Source organism: Amblyraja radiata, chromosome 32 (assembly GCF_010909765.2).
Source record: "Amblyraja radiata isolate CabotCenter1 chromosome 32, sAmbRad1.1.pri, whole genome shotgun sequence".
Lineage (NCBI taxonomy): Eukaryota > Metazoa > Chordata > Chondrichthyes > Rajiformes > Rajidae > Amblyraja > Amblyraja radiata.
The window spans coordinates 1,137,052-1,158,422 of NC_045987.1; the positions used below are offsets into that span (position 1 = coordinate 1,137,052).

General features: G+C 47.7%; 1 protein-coding gene across 3 annotated transcripts in view; it reads right to left on the reverse strand.

Moving 5' to 3' along the window:
- Nucleotides 1-21,371, reverse strand: part of lrsam1 (leucine rich repeat and sterile alpha motif containing 1) — a 38,161-nt gene that overhangs the window by 4,404 nt on the left and 12,386 nt on the right. The window contains exons 7-23 of one of the 3 annotated variants that reach the window (XM_033049174.1): nt 19,939-20,060; nt 17,311-17,401; nt 15,943-16,073; nt 14,304-14,333; nt 13,705-13,827; nt 12,956-13,095; nt 12,340-12,378; nt 11,607-11,651; nt 10,344-10,414; nt 7,873-7,972; nt 6,810-6,897; nt 5,669-5,743; nt 4,009-4,089; nt 3,361-3,456; nt 2,131-2,229; nt 1,272-1,403; nt 441-510 (exon numbers count right to left, since the gene is read on the reverse strand). In XM_033049174.1, the coding sequence (XP_032905065.1) occupies nt 441-510; nt 1,272-1,403; nt 2,131-2,229; nt 3,361-3,456; nt 4,009-4,089; nt 5,669-5,743; nt 6,810-6,897; nt 7,873-7,972; nt 10,344-10,414; nt 11,607-11,651; nt 12,340-12,378; nt 12,956-13,095; nt 13,705-13,827; nt 14,304-14,333; nt 15,943-16,073; nt 17,311-17,401; nt 19,939-20,060 (1,533 nt within the window). The remainder of the gene's footprint in view (nt 1-440; nt 511-1,271; nt 1,404-2,130; nt 2,230-3,360; nt 3,457-4,008; nt 4,090-5,668; nt 5,744-6,809; nt 6,898-7,872; nt 7,973-10,343; nt 10,415-11,606; nt 11,652-12,339; nt 12,379-12,955; nt 13,096-13,704; nt 13,828-14,303; nt 14,334-15,942; nt 16,074-17,310; nt 17,402-19,938; nt 20,061-21,371) is intronic. The other 2 variants (XM_033049176.1, XM_033049175.1) reach the window with 2 other exon arrangements.

A 21,371-nucleotide genomic window follows, 5' to 3' on the forward strand; every position in this document is an offset into this window, starting at 1 on the left:
AGCTGGGGAAGCAGCTACTGGGAGACCGGTGCTTCACGCACCTCACACTGAACCCAGAGCAGAGAGACGGAGAACAGAATGAACACCCCACCTGTGGCGCCCACAGCCCTCCCTCACTGAGGCAGCTTTGTCCCAGTGTGAGTGCGACGGATCGGTGGGCTTGTGCTTTTCCCAAAGACAGATCCCAAAGATAGCTGGAGTAACTCAGTGGGACAGGCAGCATCTCCGGAGAGAAGGAATGGGTAACGCTTTGGGTCGAGACATGAAACGGGTCTGAGGAAGGGTCTTGACCCAAAACATCACCCATTCTTTTTCACCGGAGATGCTGCCTGTCCCGCTGAGTTACTGCAGCTTTTACTGAGCAGGTCCACAGCATTAGGGAAAGGTTGTGTTTGAGGGAAGTGGGAGGGAGATTGACAAAATGGTCTTGGTGCAGTTACCTCCTTCAGGCAGAAGCTCTTCTACACGGCCCACGATAGCACGCTGCAATCTGCTCTCCTTCACCCCAATCTGTGGACAGAGGTGAACATGGTGGTGACGGCACTTTACCTGCACCAGCTGGAGAAGCATCGCACACCCAACAGCCAATAAAGAGACTTCCTTTCCCAGAGAGTGGGACTGCCTGCACAAGGTGCTTCTGAAACACTAGCTTAGTTTAGAGATACAGTGTGGAAACAGGCCCTTCGGCCCACCGAGTCGGCACCGACCAGCGATCGCCACACACTAACACTATCCAACACACACTAGGGACAATTTATAATTTTACTGAAGCCAAATAACCTACAAACCTGCACGTCTTTGCAGTGTGGGAGGAAACGAGCACCCGGAGAAAACACACGCAGGTCACGGGGAGAACGTACAAACTCCGTACAGACAGCACCCGTGATCAGGATTAAACCTGGGTCTCTGGCGCTGTGAGGCAGCAACTCTCCCACTGTGTCGCCCCTGTTGGAGGTATTCTGGTAAATTGTGACCTAGCTTCCCTGTGGAGGGGCTCAGCGGGACAGGCAGCGTCTCTGGAGAAAAGGAATGGGTGACATTTCGGGTTCAGACCCTTCCTCAGACTGAGAGACAGGGGAGAGGGAAACCAGAGGTATGAAAACAAATCAGGGCCAGCACCGATGACCAAGGGAAGGTGGAGCCCACAAAGGTCTATTGTTGTCTGTGGAAGAGGTGATAAGAACAGTGGAACTCATTTCCTACACCTTTCTCCACGCTGACTCCCACAATATAAACGGCGGAGTGCTCCTGTCCACGAGTGGCCCACCTACCTTCTCCAGATCCTCCATCGTCATGTACCGCAGCATCTTCAGAGTGATTCGCTGTTGGGCAAAGAGCGGCAGGTACTGGTCAGCCGACAGCGCGGACAGCAGGTCCACCAGCCCTTTCTCCACACCCTCCTCCTGCACACAATCACACGGCAAAAGGTTAACCGTCTGACTATAGAACAATCCGGAACAAGCAGGATGCTGAGGGTGGGGACGAGGGACCTGGGATGAGTGTTCTTGCATTATCTTATATTGCACTAAACATTATTCCCTTGATCGTGTATCTACACTGTGAATGGCTCGTTAGTGTGGGTGTGGAGAGGATGTTTCCACTAGTGGGAGAGTCTACGACCAGGGGTCACAGCCTCAGAATAAAAGGACGTTCCTTTAGGAAAGAGATGAGGAGGAATGGCTTTAGCCAGAGGGTGGTGAATCTGTGGAATTCATTGCCACAGACGGCTGTGGAGGCCAAGTCAGTGGATATTTTTAAGGAGCAGATCGACCCATTTTTGATTAGTATGGGTGTCAGGGGTTATGGGTTGAAGACAGGAGAATGGGGTTGAGAGGGAAAGATAGATCAGTCATGAATGAATGGCGGGTTAGACTTGATGGGCCAAATGACCTAATTCTGCTCCTGTCTTATGATCGTTAAAATTTAGTCACAGGTAGTGGAGACTGGGTTAACAGGTCAAGCAACTGTTCGGGGTCAACCTGAAATGTCGCCTATCCATGTTCCTCAGAGATGCTGCCTGACCTGCTGAGTCACTTCAGCACTTTGTGTCCTTGTGTGTATTAACCAGCATCTGCAGTTCCTAGTTTGTACATGTTTGAGCGGTCGGTGCCTTGACCAGTGGATCTATACCTGTGCCCGGAGAGACAGGGGCTTCTTGTCCATCAGCCGCTGGTACTGAATCAGCCAGTAATTCTCCTGACTGGTCTCGTGCTTCTTCTCAATTTCCACCTGAAAGGAAAACAAAACTCAGCGAACCGCAGACCCCCACTCACTCACTCCCCATCCCAAACCATCTCACTACACCTCATAATCCAGCCCCTAACACATCTGGCAGTTCCAACTCAAACCTCCTATGTTGTACCAGACATTGGTGAGATCACATTTGGAGTATAGTGTTCAGTTTTGGTCACCCTGTTGCAGGGCAGCACGGTGGTGCAGCGGTAGAGTTGTTGCCTCACAACCCCAAGGTCCCGGGTTCGATCCCGACTACGGGTGCTGTCTGTACAGAATTCAAACGCTCTCCCTGTGACTGTGTGGGTTTTCTCCAGGAGCTCCGGTTTCCTCCCACACTCCAAAGATGTAATGGTTTGTAGGTTAATTGGCTTTGGTAAAATTGTAAATTGTCCCTAGTGTTTGTAGGATAGTGTTAGTGTGCGGGGATCGCTGGTCGGCGCGGACTCGGTGTTTCTCTAAAGACTGTCTAAAGTTATAAGACAAGAGTATGGCAGCACACGCTGTATCTCTAAAGTTCAGAAGAAGATTCACAAGGATGTTGTTCTCCCTGAGCAGGCTATGACTATTCCGTGGAGCACAGGACTGCCATACACACTCACATACCCCCACACACACACGTACAACATACACACACGTACCACATACACGTACACACACTCACATACCCCCCCACACTCACACATACCCACACAGATACCCCCACACTCACACATACCCCCACACACTCACACATACCGCCACACACACACATACCCCCACACAGATACCCCCACACACACACACACCCCCCACACAGTTACCCCCCCACACACACACGTACCCCCACACACACACTTATCCCCACACACCCCCACACACGTACCCCCCACACACACGTACCCCCCCACACACATTTACCCCCACACACACACGCACCCCCCCCACACACACACACACACGTACCCCCACACACACATACACACTTATCCCCACACACAAGTACCCCACACACATTTACCCCCACACACACACGTATCCCCCCACACACACACACGTAATCCCCCCACACACACACACACTTATCCACACACACACGTATCCCCACACACCCACACACGTAATCCCCCCCCACACACACACACGTACCAGCAGGTCATGGAGCTCTTTCTCCCGCAGATTCCTCTCCTTCAGCAGTTGCTGCAGCAGGTCACCGAGTGCCAGCCGCTCACTCGCCAGCGACTCCTGCAGGGACAGAGGGGTACAACAAGCACAGCCTGGGTGACAGGCAGCATCTCTGGGGAACGTGGATAGGTGACGTTTCAGGTCGAGACCCTTCTTCAGACCAACCCAAATCATCACATATCCATGTTGCCTGACCCGCTGAGTTACTCCAGCACTCTGTGTCTTTGTGTGTACCAACCAGCATCTGCAGTTGTTTGTTTCTACGTTTCAACAGGTTGACACAGCAGCAGTCAGAGGCAAGAAGTCATGAACTGTGCCAACCAAGCCTGGGTGGAGAGGAAGTTGTGAGGAGAGGAGACCCCCGCCCCCAAGTGTGCCGGTGAGCTGTGGTGGCGCGGAGAGCAAGGGTGGAGGTGGCAGCATGAATGGTAAGTGAGAAATAGACGCAGGGCGCTCCTTTAGATGAACAAACACATGCTGCAGGCTGCAGGCACGGAGCAGGCTGGGGGGGAACGGCAGCCCAGAGGGTGGAGAAGGAGCCACTATCCCAGGCCTGACGCTACTTTACCGATCACCCATAAACTGTGCTGCTCAGGAGATTGCCCACCCTACCTGAAGGTTCTCCAAGGCATTCTCTCTTCTGTCTAACTCGAGCTGTGTCAGCTGCATTAACTCATTCTCAATCAATTTGATCTGAATGGTGCAAAACAAAACAAAAAGGTTGATTAGACATGTGGATGGTATGAGGTTGCTTCACTACCCACCAGCAACTGCTGGCTGGCTGGCTAGACAATGGTAAAAATAATAACAGCGTATGCAAGATGGGATGAAGGATGCTGCAGAGAGTGGACTCTGGCTTGCTTGTGGATCCATTCATTTAGTTTAGTAGTTGTGAACACTGCCCAGTCCATCACCGGCTCTGACCTCCCCACCATCAAAGTGATTTACTGGAGTCGCTGCCTCAAAAAGACAGCCAGCATCAACAGAGACCCACACCACCCTGGCCACGCACTCATTTCACCCCTGCCATCGGGAAGAAGTTACAGGAGCCTTCTTCAGACCCTTCGTTTCAACCCGAAAAGTCACCCATTCCTTCTCTCCATAGATGCTGCCTGTCCTGCTGAGTTACTCCAACATTTTGTGTCTATCATCGATTTAAACCAGCATCTGCAGTTCCTTCTGACAGTGAAAAGCCTTTGTTGTGTCCAGTCAGCGGAAAGACAATACATGATTGCAATTGAGCCATTTATAGTGTATAGATACATAAGGGGGACAGGCAGCATCTCTGGAGAGAAGGGATGGGTGACGTTTCAGGTCGAGACCCTTCTTCTGAAGAAACATGAAACGTCACCCATTCCTTCTCTCTAGATGCTGCCTGACCCGCTGAGTTACTCCAGCACTCTGTGAAACATCACCTATCCATCTTCTCCACAGATGCTGCCTGACCCGCTGAGTTACTCCAGCACTCTGTGAAACGTCACCCATTCCTTCTCTCTAGATGCTGCCTGACCCGTTGAGTTACTCCAGCACTCTGTCCTTGCCCAACCTCTCCCCTTTCCCCAGACTATAGTCGTCCTGTCTTTGATATCTTATTTCCTTGCCTTTCTTTGATGTGCCTAGAACATTCGCTTCAATCGGCAACTTATGTTAACACAAATTGTCGTTGATTAAAGGAAAAAGAAAGATAAATAAGAGGAAAGTTTAGAGAGCTACAGCATGGAGACACCGAGTCCACGTTGACCATCGATCACCCGTTCAATATCAGTCGTGTTTACATCCAATCCCTACAGACCAGGCACAATTTAGAGGCCAGTTTAACCCACAAACCTGCACGTCTTTGGAATGTGGAAGCACCCGGAGAAAACCCACGCAGTCAGGGGGAGAACGAACATACTCCGTACAGACAGCTCCCGTAGTCAGCATCGAACCCAGGTCTCTGCGGTTGTGAGGCAGCAACTCTACCGCTGCGCCACTGTGCCGCCCCAGTGGAGAACAAAGTGGTTTATGAAAGAAGTAAAAAGGAACAAAGAGAAAGGAAGACAAGGAAATAGAGAAAGCAGAACTAACAACAAGTGTGTGGGTGTAGTGCAGCCAGTGAGGTGCAGTGGGTGTGGGTGACTGTGCCCCTCTCCCATACACCTGGTGCTGGAACCTGCCCAATCCTCACTGGGTGCAGCGCATGTGACAGCGAGTCACCAGGGAGTGGTGCCTGGGTGAAGCCGGCGTTCCATCCCCCAGCACGGCTCACCTGTGCCAGGTGCAACGAGCTCACCTGGTCTCTGATGCGCGTGTGCCTTCTGTCCTTCTTCACCTGCAGTGCTTCAAATGCAATCTTCTGCATCTCATCCTAAATATAAAAACACAGAATATCTTTAAAGGTATAGCATGAAAATATCCCATTTTCTCATCCATTCCCTACACACTTGCATCCCCCAGCCCACTCTCTACACAGTCTGAAGAAGGATCTTACCCAAAACGTCACCTATCCATGTTCTCCACAGATGCTGCCTGACCCGCTGAGTTATGGTGCAGCAGCATCTATGGAGCTAAGGAAATAGGCAACGTTTCGGGCCGAAACCCTTCTGGAAATAGGCAACGTTTCGGGTCGAAACCCGGAAGGGTTTCGGCCCGAAACGTTGCCTATTTCCTTAGCTCCATAGATGCTGCTGCACCCGCTGAGTTACTCCAGCACTCTGTGAAACGTCACCTATCCCTGTTCTCCACAGATGCTGCCTGACCCGCTGAGTTACTCCAGCACTCTGTGTCCTCTCCTGAACATCTGCCGGACTGTCAGATGTTTAAATGAGGTCCATTCGGCCCTCATTACAAGAGAGCCCGTTTTAAATAACAGGGAAGCTGATTTTTGAACACAAACACATTTGCCCATTTATCCCATTGCTGTTGAGAGAGAAACATAACGGCATCTACTACTGTCTTGCATTTTATATTCAAACAATTATTATATTGAATCCTTTCAAGATGTTTTAGCTGTAATAAGGCATTATGCAAATACAATTCTTGGGTTAGTTTAGTTTAGAGATACAGTACAGAAACAGGCCCTTCAGCCCACTGAGTCCATGCCAACCAGCAATCACCATGCACACTAACACTATCCTACAATCTAGGGACAATTTACAGTCTTGACCAAAGCCAATTAACCTACAAACCTTGGTCTTTGGAGTGTGGGAGCACCCGGTGAAAACCCACGCGGGGAGAACGTACAAACTCCACACAGACAGCACCCGTAGTCAGGATTGAACCCGGGTTTGTGGAGCTGTGAAGCAGCAACTCTACCGCTGGCTGCGCCACCGTGCAGCGCTGCGCATTGTAAAATGACTTCTCTTCGAAGCTTCACTTGCATCTTCAGTCCTATTCAACCCGATCGCAACGAGGATTGTAAACAAGATACACACCTCACTCAGGATTTGCCCAATGGTCTTGTTCTGATCCATTTGTTGCAAGATCTGAATTTGCTGAAGTCTCCCATCCCTTTCCACCATGCTGTAAAACAGAAGGGCCAGCATCGGGGTTAGCATCGTTGGAGCTGTCCATTCAATCACTCACACTTCACGTACGGGCTCTATGGCCGTGGCATCTGTGGAGGGAATGGACAAGCAACGTTTTGTGTTGGCACCCTTCATCGGGGCCTGAAGACTCGAAACACTGGCTATTCCCTGCACGGATTCTGCCTGACCTGCTGAGTCCTTTCAGCATTTGGTGTAAAAAAGAAAAAGATAATCATAGGGTGATAGGGTGCTCAAGAAAGCTTTCAACACACTGGCCTTCATCACTCAGAGTATTATGTATAGAAGTTGGGAGGTTATGTTGCAGCTATATATAACGTTGGTGAGCCCACATTTAGAGTATTGTGTTCAGCTCTGCGTACCATGATATAGGAAAGACGTTGTCAAGCTGAAACGGGTTCAGAGAAGATTTACGAGGATGTTGGCAGGACTCGAGGTTCTGAGCTATAGGGAGAGGTTGAGCAGGCTGGGACTCTATTCCTTGGAGCGCAGGAGGATGAAGGGTCTTACAGAGGTGTACAAAATAATAGAGATTACAGGGACAAGGCAGGAGATTTGGGTTAGGAGGGATAGATAGAATTGAATTGATTTGAATAGATTTTATTAGCCAAGTATGTATACATGCAAGGATTTGCTTTGGTGCTTTGCTCGCAAGGATAACACGATATACATAGAAAATGGCTCTGGCACAATGGTGTTGAATGCAGAGCTAAAATCCTTGCATAGGTCCCCCTGGTGGTGTAGTGCTGGAGGATGAAGTGCTGGCCTAGGTTGACTGCATCATCCACTGATCTATCGACACGATTAATTCATGATCAGCCATGATTGAATGACGGACGGAGTATACTTGATGGCCCGAATGGCCTAATTCTATTCCTATCACTTATGATATGAGCTAATGAAGGAAAGTGAGAGCAGCCATGGCAGTGGGAACTCTGTGCTTACTCTGTACCTTGAGCTGGCTTCATCCACCAACTGCTGGCGCCTTGTCTCGTAGATCATGTGCAGGAGTTTGTTCGTGGAGCTATCAGACAGCATCTCCTGCATAGCAGCTGCAAGAACAAAGAGGAGATTGGGTACTGAACACTCAGGTATTCCGTAAAAAATAGGTGCAGGAGGAGGCCATTCAGCCCTTCGATATGATCATGGATGATCATCCAAAATCAGTACAACGTTCCTGCTTTCTCCCCATATCCCTTGATTCCTTTGGCCCTAAGAGTTAAATCTAACTCCCTCTTGAATACATCCAGTGAATTGGCCTCCACTGCCTTCTGTGCCAGAGAATTCCACAGATTCACAACTCTCTGGGTGAAAAGTTTTTTCCTCATCTCAGTCCTAAATGTCCTACCCCTTATTCATAAACTGTGACCCCTGGTTCTGGACTCCCCCAAAATTGGGAAAATGTTTCCTGCTTTAAGAATGTTATATGTTTCTATGAGATTCCCTCTCATCCTTCTAAATTGCAGATTTAAATCTAAAAAGCTCAACCGCTCCATTCTATTAACATATGACTGTCCCACCATCCCGGGAATCAACCTGGTGAACCTACGCTACACTCCGTCAGTAGCAACAATGTCCTTCCTCAAATTAGGAGACCAAAATTGCACACAATACTCCAGGTGAGGTCTCACCAGGGCCCTGTACAACTGCAGTAGGACCTCCTAAACTCAAATCCTCTCACAATGAAGGCCAACATGCCATTAGCTTTCTTCACTGCCTGCTGTACCTGCATGCTTACTTTCAGTGACTGATGTACAAGGACACCCAGGTCTCGTTGCACCTCACCTTTTCCTAATCTGACACTATTCAGATAATAATTTGCCTTCCTGTTCTTGCCACAAAAGTGGGTAACGTCACATTTATCCACATTATGCTGCAACTGCCATGCATCTGCCCACTCATCCAACTTATCCAAATCACCCTGCATTCCCATAGCATTCTCCTCACAGCTCACACTGCCACTCAGCTTTGTGTCATCCACAAACTTGGAGATGTCATATTTAATTCCCTCCTTTAAATTGTTAATATATATTGTAACTAACTGGGGTCCCAGCACCGAGCCTTGCAGCACCCCACTAGTCAGATGTTGGTTTAAACTGAAGATATGCACAAAAAGCTAGAGTAACTCAGTGGGCCAGACAGCATCTTTGGAGAAAAGGAATAGGTGACATTTCGGGTTGAGATCCTTCTTCAGACTGAGAAAGGGTCTCGACCTGAAACGTCACCCATTCATTCTCTCCAGAGATGTTGTCTGATCCGCTGAGTGACTCCAGCTTTTTGTGTCTATCTTCAGTACACTGCGCTGGGACCTCCGGACTGATACGTGTTGCGTTACATTCTCTCTTCCCCCCTCTCCCATCAGACAAAAGACATAAAAGTTTGAAAGTACTTATCGGCCTTATCGGCAGATTCAAGAACAGCTCCCCCCCCACCCCCCCCCCCTCCACTGTTATCAAACTACTGAATAGTCCTCTCATTAGCTGGGATTGTGGATCTGGAAACCACCCTTGTTGCCACCCTTTCTGCACTTTCTCTGTAGCTGTGTCAGTGAATTATGTTTTACCATCTGGTTATTTTGGGAACTGTTATGGAGGGATAAGTTTATAAGTTTTAGGAAAAGAATGAAAGCATTCGGCACAAATAGTCTTCTCTGCCATTCATTCATGGCTGATCTACCTTTCTCTCTCAACCCCATTCTCCTGCCTTCTCCCCATAACCCCTGATGCCCGCACTAATCAAGTACCTGTCAATCTCCACTTTAAAAATACCAATGACTTGGCCTCCACAGCCGTCTGTGGCAAAATCCCACAGATTCACCATCCTCTGGTTGAAGAGATTCCACCTCATCTCCTTTCTAAGGGAATGTCCTTTTATTCTGATAGTCTGGAATGCCATCCTAGTTTCCATGCTCAGAGGGCTGGAATGGGAACTACAAGCTTGACTAATGATGAACAACGCAGGGTGGCACGGTGGCTCAGTAGTAGAGTTGCTGCTCCAGAGAACCGGGTTCGATCCTGACTACAGGTGCTGCCCGTATGGAGTTTATGTTCTCCCCATGACTGCATTGGTTTTCTCCGGGTACTTCCACGGTTTTCTTCCACACTCCGAAGACCTACAGGTTTACAGGTTAATTGGCTTTGGTAAAAGATTGTAAATTGTCCCTGTAGGAAGGTGCTAGTGTGCGGGGATCGCTGGTCGGCATGGACTCGGTGGGCTGAAGGGCCTGTTCCCGCTCTGTATCTTTAAACTAAACTAAAACTAAGTCCTGCTGAGAACTTGCAGCTCAACTCCCCCTTTCAGACGGTGCTCCATACAGCAACTCAGCAGTACATCCATCTTAGCAAACGGATTGAAAAATATATCGACACACAATGCTCCAATCTCAAATAACAGAGAATACATCTCAGTTTCCCACATGCTTACCTGCCACCTCCTTCTTTCGCAGTCTCTCGTTCTCCTCCTGTGTTATTGTCATCAACTGTTCCATTCTTACCCTGTAGATGGCAGAGAGGAGGCAATGTTTACAACACAAGTTCACAAGTTCTTGGAGTAGATATAGGCCATTCGGCCCATCGATTCTACTCCCCCATTCATTCATGGCTGATCTCTGCCTCCCAATACCATTTTGCTGCCTTCTCCTCTGAGTGTAGATCCTCAATGAGCCACTGAACATTGTGTAGTTCCCTCAGTAATATTTCCCATTTCATTGTTTTATTAACAAAGAACGGGAGAACAGGAGGAACATGCACGGTGGCGCAGTGATAGAGTTGCTGCCTCACAGCGGCAGAAACCCGGGTTTGATCCTGACTACGGGCACTGTCTGTACGGAGTTTGTACATTCTCCTTGTGACCGTGTGGGTTTTCTCTGGTTTCCTCCCACACTCCAAAGGTGTGCAGGTTTGTAGGTTAATTGGCTTCAGAAAAATTGAAAATTGTCCCCAGTATGTGTAGGATAGTGCTAGTGCTGGTCGGCGTGGACTCGGTGGGTCGAAGGGCCTGTTTCCATGCTGTATCTCTAAACTAAACTATTTCTTGGAAGGGTACATGATAAAACAGGCTGGGAAGAAGACAGCATTTCATGCTGGGCTAGACACTTCTTATTGGCCAACACAAAGCCCAAGACCTAGTTACTGGTGCCACGGACACCAGTGAGTCAGATAAACCATCTCAGAAGCACAGGGTGCCAGCTATGAGTACATGGACCAGGCAAACCAAGGAGCTGGATCACTAAATGTGGTGAACACTGCCCAGTCCATCACGGGTACTGACCTCCCCACTATCGAAGGGATCTACAGGAGTTACTGCCTCCAAGAGACAGCCAGCATCATCAGAGACCCACACCACCCTGGCCACACACTCATTTCACTCCTGCTGTAGGGATGATACAGGAGCCTGAAAAATCTAACGTCCAGGTTCAGGAACAGCTTCTTCCCTACAGCCACCAGGCTATTGAACACTACAAACAACAACTAAACTTCGATCTTCAAAATGTCATGGTTGTGTGAGTGATTTTATTATATTTTGCACTAATATAGGGTTTAAAATAAACTTCTCTTTTTGTTTGTTTTACAGTGTGTTGCAGACCTGGTCATGTTGCTGCAGACCTGGTCATGTTGCTGCAAGTGCAAATGTCATTGTTCTGTTTCAGTTCAAATGACAATTAAATCCTCTTGACTAAATTCTCACCTCTCCTTTTCCAGTGATTCTATCAGCATTGAGTTCTGCTTTCTTCTGAAAGGGAAACAGTTAAGATTTTAAAAATCTTAATGATAAACTTTAGCTTAATATTTAATCTCATTTTGTTAGTAAGCAGCGTAGAGAGCAGAAGTCCAGGTACGTCCACACATTTGAGTTGCCCAAGTACAGTGAAAAGCTTTTGCTGCGTGCTAAATACTCAGCAGAAGTACAATACATGATTATAAACCCAGCCGTCCACAGTACAGATACACGATGAAGGGAATTACGTAAAAGGAACAACCTCTTTCCTCTCTCTCCTTCATTGCCTATCAAACTTTTTTTAATCAAGAATACAAATGAGAATGTTAGTACTTCCAATAGACTCAACAGTTGTGATAAATTTAGGCTGGGTCTCTGTTCAAAGGTCTGGTTCAGGTCACTCAACAACATCGAGGCCCGACTACTACCCAAGCACCACTATCCAAGACTACTGTCCAATTTTGATTAGTATGGGGTGAAGGCAGGAGAATGGGGTTGAGAGGGAAAGATAGATCAGCTATGATTGAATGGCGGATTAGACTTGATGGGCCGAATGGTCTAATTCTGCTCCTAGAACATGTGACACAACACAGCTATTTTGAGCCATCAGTCCAGCAAGTGACGATCCAAACACTTGGAGAAGAAGCTCAACGTGAAACCAACCCTTGACCATGTCAGCGTGGTTCACTGGTAGTATCCCCACCTGTGCTTAACTAGTTCAAATCCGTCTCCAGGAACAACTCTGGAGAAAGACAAAGATGAAAGATTACAGAGACATTGATCAATGATAACTTATTTTACAAATGTAGAATTTACAAGTAACCATTGTGATGTGAGAATATAAAATGCTGTAGGTACTGTGAATCTTTGAAACACTTTGGGTTTTCTCAGAGTGTTTGTCAGTGCACACTGCTCAGGCCTACAATAAACCATCTTGTTCCAGATACTCTCCACTGTTCTACAAGACGTATTATGTTGTGTCTGTTCCTATCCCAAGTAAAGCCAGATTCAGGGTACAGGTATAACACAATGTTTCTGTCGACAGTCACCAATCCAATTACCCATCACAGTCCTGGCAGCAAGCACTGGTCAGAGAGTACACTTGGACAGGTACATGGATGGGAAGGGTTCAGATGGATATGGACCAAATGGCAACAAATAGGACCAGCTTAGATGGGGCATCTGCGACCGCATGGACGAGTCGGGACAGAGAGCCTGTTCCACACTGTGTGATTCTACCACTCTACAGTATTGGAAGTGAGAGAGTCGGCATCGTACCAGAAACACATTAGTCACCGTCGCTGCCCCGACCACCTCACCTCTCACTGTCCACCAGCAGGTTATGGATAAGGCTCATGGCTCCATCCTCTCCTTGTTTCAGCTCCTCCAGCAGTCTCTGATGCTCGTCATCCATGTAGCGCTGTTGGTCTCGAAGACCCTGGTCCAGTTTCCCTTGTTCCTGTGGAAGAGAGAGTGCAGACGTGGGTGGATATGGAGCACAGGACGGCAGGGCAACAAGATCCAGCAAGCAGGCAGTAAACTCTGGCCAGGAATGCCAGCAAAGAACAGCTTCATTTATTTATTGGATAGGAAAGAACAGCAGTTGCTGGTTTAAATAGAAGGGAGACACAAAATGCTGGAGTAACTCAGTGGGACAGGTAGCATCTCTGGAGAGAAGGAATGGGTTCCCTCCAGAGATGCTGCCTGTCCCGCTGAGTTACTCCAGCACTTTGTGTCTACCTTCATTTATTTATTCCTGTCTTTCCACAACTTGATCCACCAACATTCATCCAGAGGCAGGTTGCACCAGACCACTCCCTCTTCTCCCCTCTCCCATCAGGCAAAATGTATAGAAGTGTGAAAACACACACCTCCAGATTCAGGAACAGTTTCTTCCCAGCTGTTATCAGGCAACTGAACCATCCTACCACAACCAGAACTACTATCTATCTCTCCCATGACCCTCGGACTGGTTAGCACGCAACAAAAGGCTTTACACTGTACCTCGTGACAATAAACTAAATTGAAACTGAAGCACCATGGTGACCCTGCTTCTTGTCTTGCTTACCTTTTTGACAGCCTGCAGGACCTGCTCCTTGTGGCTGCTGTCCTGCAACATTAGCTGCGTCCTTTCCCGCTGGTCCTCGTCAAGCCTCCTCTCAAAGTCCAGCTTCTCCTGCTGCTTCTGTTCCTGTGGACGAGAGGCAAGATAGACTCAGGTGCCGTCCCCTCTCCCCGACATCTCTCCTTGCTCTGCCTGCGGCCTGGCACCGTCCAGCACCACTGCCGTGTGGCACTCACCGGGAGCTCCCTCCTCCCTACACTTTCCCCTCATACTACAACATTGCCCAGATTAAACTTCACCTGCCATTTCTCTGCCATATTTCAACTCATCTATATCTTGCTGAATCCATTGAAGATTTCAGTACATGCTGAGAGTGAGAATGGATTTTGACCGTGAGGATGCTGTACAAATGGTAATAATGGATTAGCGTGTAGTCTGTGGGAACTCTATCCAACAGTATTAGACACGGGATTGGATAGTCGATGTTCTGTGCAGTGAGGGCAAGTGTGTGTGTCTACAAAACGGGGCCCTATACACAAATCAATTATTAAATATAATCCAATTTATTTATCGTTAAATAATTGTCAAACATGTTTTCTTACCTTCCTCTTTTCATAGTCCATGAACTTGTTCTGCAATGAAACAAAGCTTTTCATAATTCAGGCCACAATAACATATCAGTTTGCATTGATGACATCAGTCACTGAGTACATTCAAGAAGGAATTGGATGATTTTTTAGATAGTCATATGGAAAAGGAGTAGAATTAGGCCATTCGGCCCATCAAGTCTACTCCTCCATTCAATCATGGCTGATCTATCTCTCCCTCTTAACCTCATTCTACTGCCTTTTCCCCCATAACATCTGACATCCAAACTAATCAAGTATTCAAGCGAGTTAGAAATAGCTCTTAGGGCTAATGGAATCAAGGGATATGGGAAAAACATAGAAAATAGGTGCAGGAGGCCATTGGGTTCTTCGAGCCAGCACCGCGATCATTGCGATCATGGCTGAAAAAGTAGGGTACTGATTCTGGATGATCGGTCATGATCATATTGAATGGCGGTGCTGGCTCAAAGGGCCGAATTGCCTACTCCTGCACCTACTTTCTAATCATAAATCTATCTATCTCTGCCTTAAAAATATCCACTGACTTGGCCTCTGCAGCCTTGTGTGGCAAATATTTCCACAGATTCACCACCCTCTGAATGAAGAAAGGGATATCGAACAGTTAATATGCATTCTCCAGGAAATCCTTCCAAAACCAGCCACACTTTGTTGAGGAAGTGATATCACAAGTGGACTGTGGTGAATTTCACAATGTGTTGTAACTGCATATTCAGGGTCCACTGATTGCTTGATTTTAAATCTGAACACATTTAGTCTTAGAGGTACTGAGTGGAAACACCGAGTCCTCGCCGACTAACGATCACCCGTACACCAGTTCCATCCTTCGCACGAGGGACAATTTACAGAAGCCAATGTGGGAGGAAACCGGAGCACCCGGAGAAAACCCACACTGGATGAAGTATGAGTAACACTATGTAATTAGACTTCATTAAAAGTACTTTATTAAGAATACAGAGACCATAACATTGGCTTCTGTAAGGCTCAGCATCGTAGATTAAACTGAGTCTTAGATACTGCGTACCACCAGATGACATGGTGAAGACCCGGTATGGATCATGGATCATAGATCGGGTCAGTAACAACAAGACCAGACATGGATCACAATCAGCAATAATAATAATAATGGATGGGATTTATATAGCGCCTTTCTAATACTCAAGGCGCTTGATTGATCTACACACCCGGTCAAAGCGAGGATGTACAAACTCCGTACATACAGCACCTGTAGTCAGGATGGAACCCGGGTGTTTGGTTTATCAGACCAGAGGCAGCAATTCTACCACTATGCCACATACACTGGACTAACCCAATCAGCTGATGGAGGATATGAGGTTGTACACCACTCTGTTGCAGTGTAGAGTTGTCTTCATTCATCGCTGAGCTTAGATTGTGGGTCGAGACCACACATCTCGCATGCAAGATAGACACAAAAAGCTGGAGAGAGGAATGGGTGACGTTTTGCGTCGAGACTGAAGGGCCTCAACCCGAAACATCACCCATTGCTTCTCTCCAGAAATGCTGCCTGTCCCGTTGCGTTACTCCAGCACTTTGTGTCTATCGTCAGTGTAAACCAGCACCTGCAGTTCCTTCCCACACACGATGCGCCCCATACCTGCCACTTCTCTGCCTCCAGCACCCGTTGTTGGAAGTTGCCCTCGATGTCGTCGCTGCTCGCCACCTTCCCGTCACTCTCCAGCACAGGGAGCAGGCACTGCGACGGAGGCATGTACTCCACCCCCAGCTCTAGGGCACAAGCACAATCAAGAGGCTTACATCCACGTACCACCCACTGCCAGGCACCCAGCCAGGCTACTTCACACCCATGATACACACAAAGTGCTGGAGTAACTAAGTGGGCCAGGCACAAGGAATAGGTGACGTTTCGGGTAGAGACCCTTAATCATAGCCCGACAGACGGACGAGGGGCGGACCACGTGGAAGTGAGGACGCCGCTGCTGTGGGAAGAAACAAAGGAGGACCTGGCGTGGGGGGACTTCCGTGAGGGGAGGGGAGAACTGGCGGGGGGGGGGGGGGGGGATTTGTAACTTGGAAGCGCCCTTTATGTGGCAACTGTTTGCATTCCGTGGCATGGTATGTAAGCAAATGTAACTTGTCACATGTGACAATATAGTATTCAAATCAACTCAATCATTTTTAACGCCTCTTCCTATTCTGATCTGTCTGTATATAATGTTATCAATGCAAATGACACCTTGGAAGTAAGACTTGTAACAAAGGCTCAGGATAAAAAGCAGAGAAACTGCGATAAAAATCAAAACACTGTTCAACATGATGCTACTGACCAACCAAATATTATTCTTCACTGCCTGCTTCCGCTTATGAAATAATCAAAACAGTATGACCAATGCTTTCTCGGTTAGTCAAACAGTCAAAGTTTAGACTCATTCATTTCCTTAGTGAGTTTAAAACAATTGCTTATTCTCATTAGAGTCACCATTATTTTTGGGTTGTTTTAGAAAGGAGATGAGGAGGAATTTCTTTAGTCAGAGGATGGTAAATCGGTGGAATTCATTGCCACAGAAGACTGCGGAGGCCAAGTCAATCGATATTTGTTAATAAGTACATGTTATAGAAACAGAATTAGGCCATTCGGCCCATCATATCTACTCCGCTATTCAACCATGTCTCTGTCCTAACCCCAATCTCCTGCCTTCTCCCCACAACCCCTGGCATCCGTTCTAATCAAGAATTTTTAAGGCGGAGATTGACAGGTTCTTGATTAGTAAGGATGTCAGGAGTTATGGGGAGAAGGCACGAGAATGGGGAAAGATAGATCAGTCATTGACTTGGCCTCCACAGCCTCTGTGGCAATGAATTCCAAAGATTCACCACCCTCTGACTAAATAAATTCCTCCTTGTCTCCTTGCATTAGTTCCTTGCAATATGCGATGCCTTCAGTGAGCCAGGCAGCTTTCAGCCAACTATGCCAATGAAGTTAAGTCATGCCTGCCAGCCTTACCTTTGCACAGGAACTGTTTGATGGCTTCTGTTCCATTACTGCACACATTGGGCGGAGGGTAGGTCATGTCCTCTGCATCTAGACTGAGGGACTATCAGAGGTCCCAGAAAGTAAATGGTGAAGGGGAAGGAGAGCAGGGAAGACCAGTTAACATGGGGTGGAGAAACAGCAAAGCAGAATTCTCAGAATATGTACAGCATAAAGGCAGCATGGTTGTGCAGTGGGTAGAGTTGCTGCCGTACAGTGCCAGAGACCCGGGTTTGATCCTGACTACGTGTGCTGTCTGTACGTTCTCCCCGTGACCGCGTGGGTTTTCTCCGAGATCTCCGGGTTCCACCCACATTCCAAAGACGTGCAAGTTTGTCGGTTAATTGGCTTGGTATAAGTGTAAATTGAACCTTGTGTGTGTAGGGTAGTGTTAGTGTGTGGGGATCGCTGGTCAGTGCGGACTCGGTGGGCTGAAGGGCCTGTTTCCGCGCTGTACCTCTCAACTAAACTAAACGTGACAGGAACTAGATTGTGCCATAGCACAGCATATTTCCGCAGAAACTCAAACCAAGGGCTCAGATAGTTCAACCCATAACTAATGATATCCGGCACGGTTTACAGACTGAGATCTAATACAAGAGCTCAGATCATTTCTATACAGAACAATGAATAAGCAGGAATTAATTAGAAACTGAAATCTAATCGAGGAGGAATGGGTGGTGTGTAAAAGTACAAAGGAGCAGGGAGTCAGTTACAGATTAGATTGAAAGCTTATGCTGGTGCAGCTGCAACATGTTCATTAGTATCAACCCTGAAGCCAGCTGGTCTGGCAGAGATTGGCTTACTCCCACTCTGATATTTCTCAGCTGCAATCCTATATCTATAAACTGCTGACAATGTCGGGTTGGCGAGTGCTGATTACATGTGGACAATCAGGGGGGGGAATTTCCACAGCCTCAGCAGCCAAAACAGTGGCGCAGCGGTAGAGTTGCTGCCGCACTGCGCCAGAGACCCAGCCTGGATCCTGACTACAGGTGCTGTTTGTACGGAGTTTGCACGTTCTCCCCGTGACCTGGGTGGGTTTTCTCCAAGGGGCTCTGGTTTTTCTCCCACACTCCAAAGACATACAGGTTTGTAGGCTAATTAGTTTCTGCAAATTGTCCCTAGTGTGTGTAGGACAGAACTAGTGTATGGGTGATCGCTGGTCGGCACGAACTGTATGGGCCGAAGAGCCTGCTTCCACGCTGTATATCCAAAAAACTAAATCTATTGTAAAAACAAAAACACAGCTCAAAGTGCCAAGAGCAACCAAGGCTGTGGACAGTTTCCACACTGTATCTATAAACTAAACATTGGCACCTAAATGACATTGACTAAATGGGTTTTATTATAATATAAGTGGGTATATAATTGTTTATTTTAAAAAGAGGTAATAGATTGCTTATCAAACCCTGCCCTTGGATCATTGAACCTCCAGTGCCCCACCTTATTCCCTTCGAAAATACAGAACAATTACTTAGCAACTGTTACCATCTAGCCATGCTAGTCCAGGAACACACGATGACTCTAACTATAGTCACAGCACCTCATATTTCACTTGGGCAGCTTACACCCCATCGGTCTGAACATAGACTTCTCTAGCTTCAAGTAACCCTTGCTTTCCCTCTCTCTCCATCCCCTTCCCTTCCCAGTTCTCCTACCAGTCTTACTGTCTCCGACTACATTCTATCTCTGTCCCACCTCCTCCTCTGACATCAGTGTGAAGAATGGTCTTGACCCGAAATGTCACCCATTCCTTCGCTCCAGAGATGCTCCAGCATTTTGTGTCTTGCTACAGCAAGCCTGTTACATTAGACTATCCACATCCCTGCACTAAAGTTTTCTTACAGCCGAGCTATTATGATTAAATGATGGCACATCAGTCGTTATACACACAGTAATCTTCTGTCACAGTGAATCCTGGCAGAATAAACCAGCATTTTAAACTGCTAAGTGACCGAATGAGATTCAGCTTGTTATAGGAAACAACTCAATAAATGGAGACAGCTTAAAGATAACACTTAGCACCGAGGTGATCATTTAGTTTAGTTTAGTTTAGAGATACAGCATGGAAACAGGCTCTTCGGCCCAGCGAGTCGGTGCTGACCCACGATTCCCCGTACCTACACACTACGGACGATTTATAGAAGGAAATTGGCCTACAAACCTGCACATATTTGGAATGTGAGAGGAAACCGGGGCACCTGGAGAAAACCCACGTGGTCACAGGGAGAACGTACAAACTCCGTACAGACAGCACCTGTAGTCGGGACGGAACCCGGGTCTCTGGCGCTGCAAGCGCTGTGAGGCAGCAACTCTACCACTGCGCCACTGTGGTTGCCTTATCTACACCAAATGTGTCAAATAAGGAAGATGCTGCAGATGGATGTCAGGCACAGGAACATGCCCTTTGATCCATAATGTCCCTGCTGAACATGATGCCAAGTTAAACTAATCTCCTCTACCTGCAAGCAATCTATACCCCTCCAGTACCTGTACATCCACGTGCCCATCTAGAAGCCTCGTAGACGCCACTATTGATACCTGTCTCCAGCACTGCCCCAGACAGATGCCTAGATCAAGGACAGGCCACTATTTTACCTCCAGTGTCCTGATGTTGGCCAGGTCTTGAGGCAGATGTCGGATTTGATTCCGACTAATGTCGAGTGTGCGCAGGCTCTTCAATCCGCTCAGAGACTCGGGCAGCTTCCGAATCCGGTTCCCTGGAGCAAACGGGAGGGGGGAAGGTGAATGGGACGACGCTGCAGTGAATCACAACATCCCACCCAAACCGAGGGCAGCCACAAATCACCCACATGCTGAAATGCCAACCCTCTCTGACACCACGTCTGGGATTCTACCGATCAATACACCTCAACCCGAGATGCGGGGACTCCACCCAGAGATTGGGGCAATGTCCCCCCCCCCCCACCCACCCTAACCCCAGCTTCCCACGCACCCAGACATAACATCTTAAGGGAACTTCCTCATACCTCCTCAGTATAGTTGAATTGTATGTGTTACTGAGATGGCGTAGGATATTGGAGATTATTGGAGGGCAGCTGTAGAAATACCTGCAGTGGGTATCTGTAGTTGCGTTTAAAGTTGCCATTAATTAAAGAGAGCTCAAGGTGTCAAAGCACTAACCTGGCAAATCCTGTTAGGTTCTGGATGTGTTTACAGCACTTCCCCAAGGTTTGGAGGCCCTGCTGAAGGCTATCACTGATCAGCTTCCGCCAATTGTATCTCTGCTGTAGAGACCCTTCTAAAGTCTAGTTTATTGTCACGTGTACTGAGGTACAGTGGAAAGCTTTTGTTGCGTGCTAACCAGTCGGCTGAAAGACTATACATGATTACAATCGAGGCATTTATAGTGTACACATGCATGATAAGGGAATAACACTTAGTGCAAGGTAAAGCCAGCAAAGTCCGATCAAAGTCCAATCCAGTCTGACTCTGAAACCACACGACTATTCCCAAGGGCCTCGGCTGCCTGTTCTATAAAATCTTTACTCAACACAGAATTGTTTCCTGTTGCAGTGTCTGTGTGTGTGTGTGTGTGTGTGTGAGTGTGAGTGTGAGTGTGAGTGTGTGTGTGTGTGTGTGTGTGTGTGTGTGTGTGTGTGTGTGTGTGGGTGTGTGCGTGTGTGTGTCTCTGTCTGCGCGTGCGTGTGTGCGCTGTTTGCCTCCACTATCACAGGGTCACATACACTGCTGTAATATGGATGGCTGGACCCTGGGCTTTCCCACTGCAGGGAACTCCATTCACTGACTCGATCTTGCTATCCCAACCCAAATCCTGAATACACTTTACTCCAAAAGATAGACACAAAGTGCTGGAGTGACTCAGCAGGGCAGGCCATCGATTGTCTCCAGAGTTGCTGCCTGATGCACTGAGTTACTCCAGCATGTCGGTATAAACCAACATCTGTAGTTCCTTCCCACTGCTTTACTCCCATTCCCAATAGAATTACCAAAAGGCTTGCAATATTGAAGAACAATGCTGTACAGTGAGTGGGCTTCCAGTTCACCCA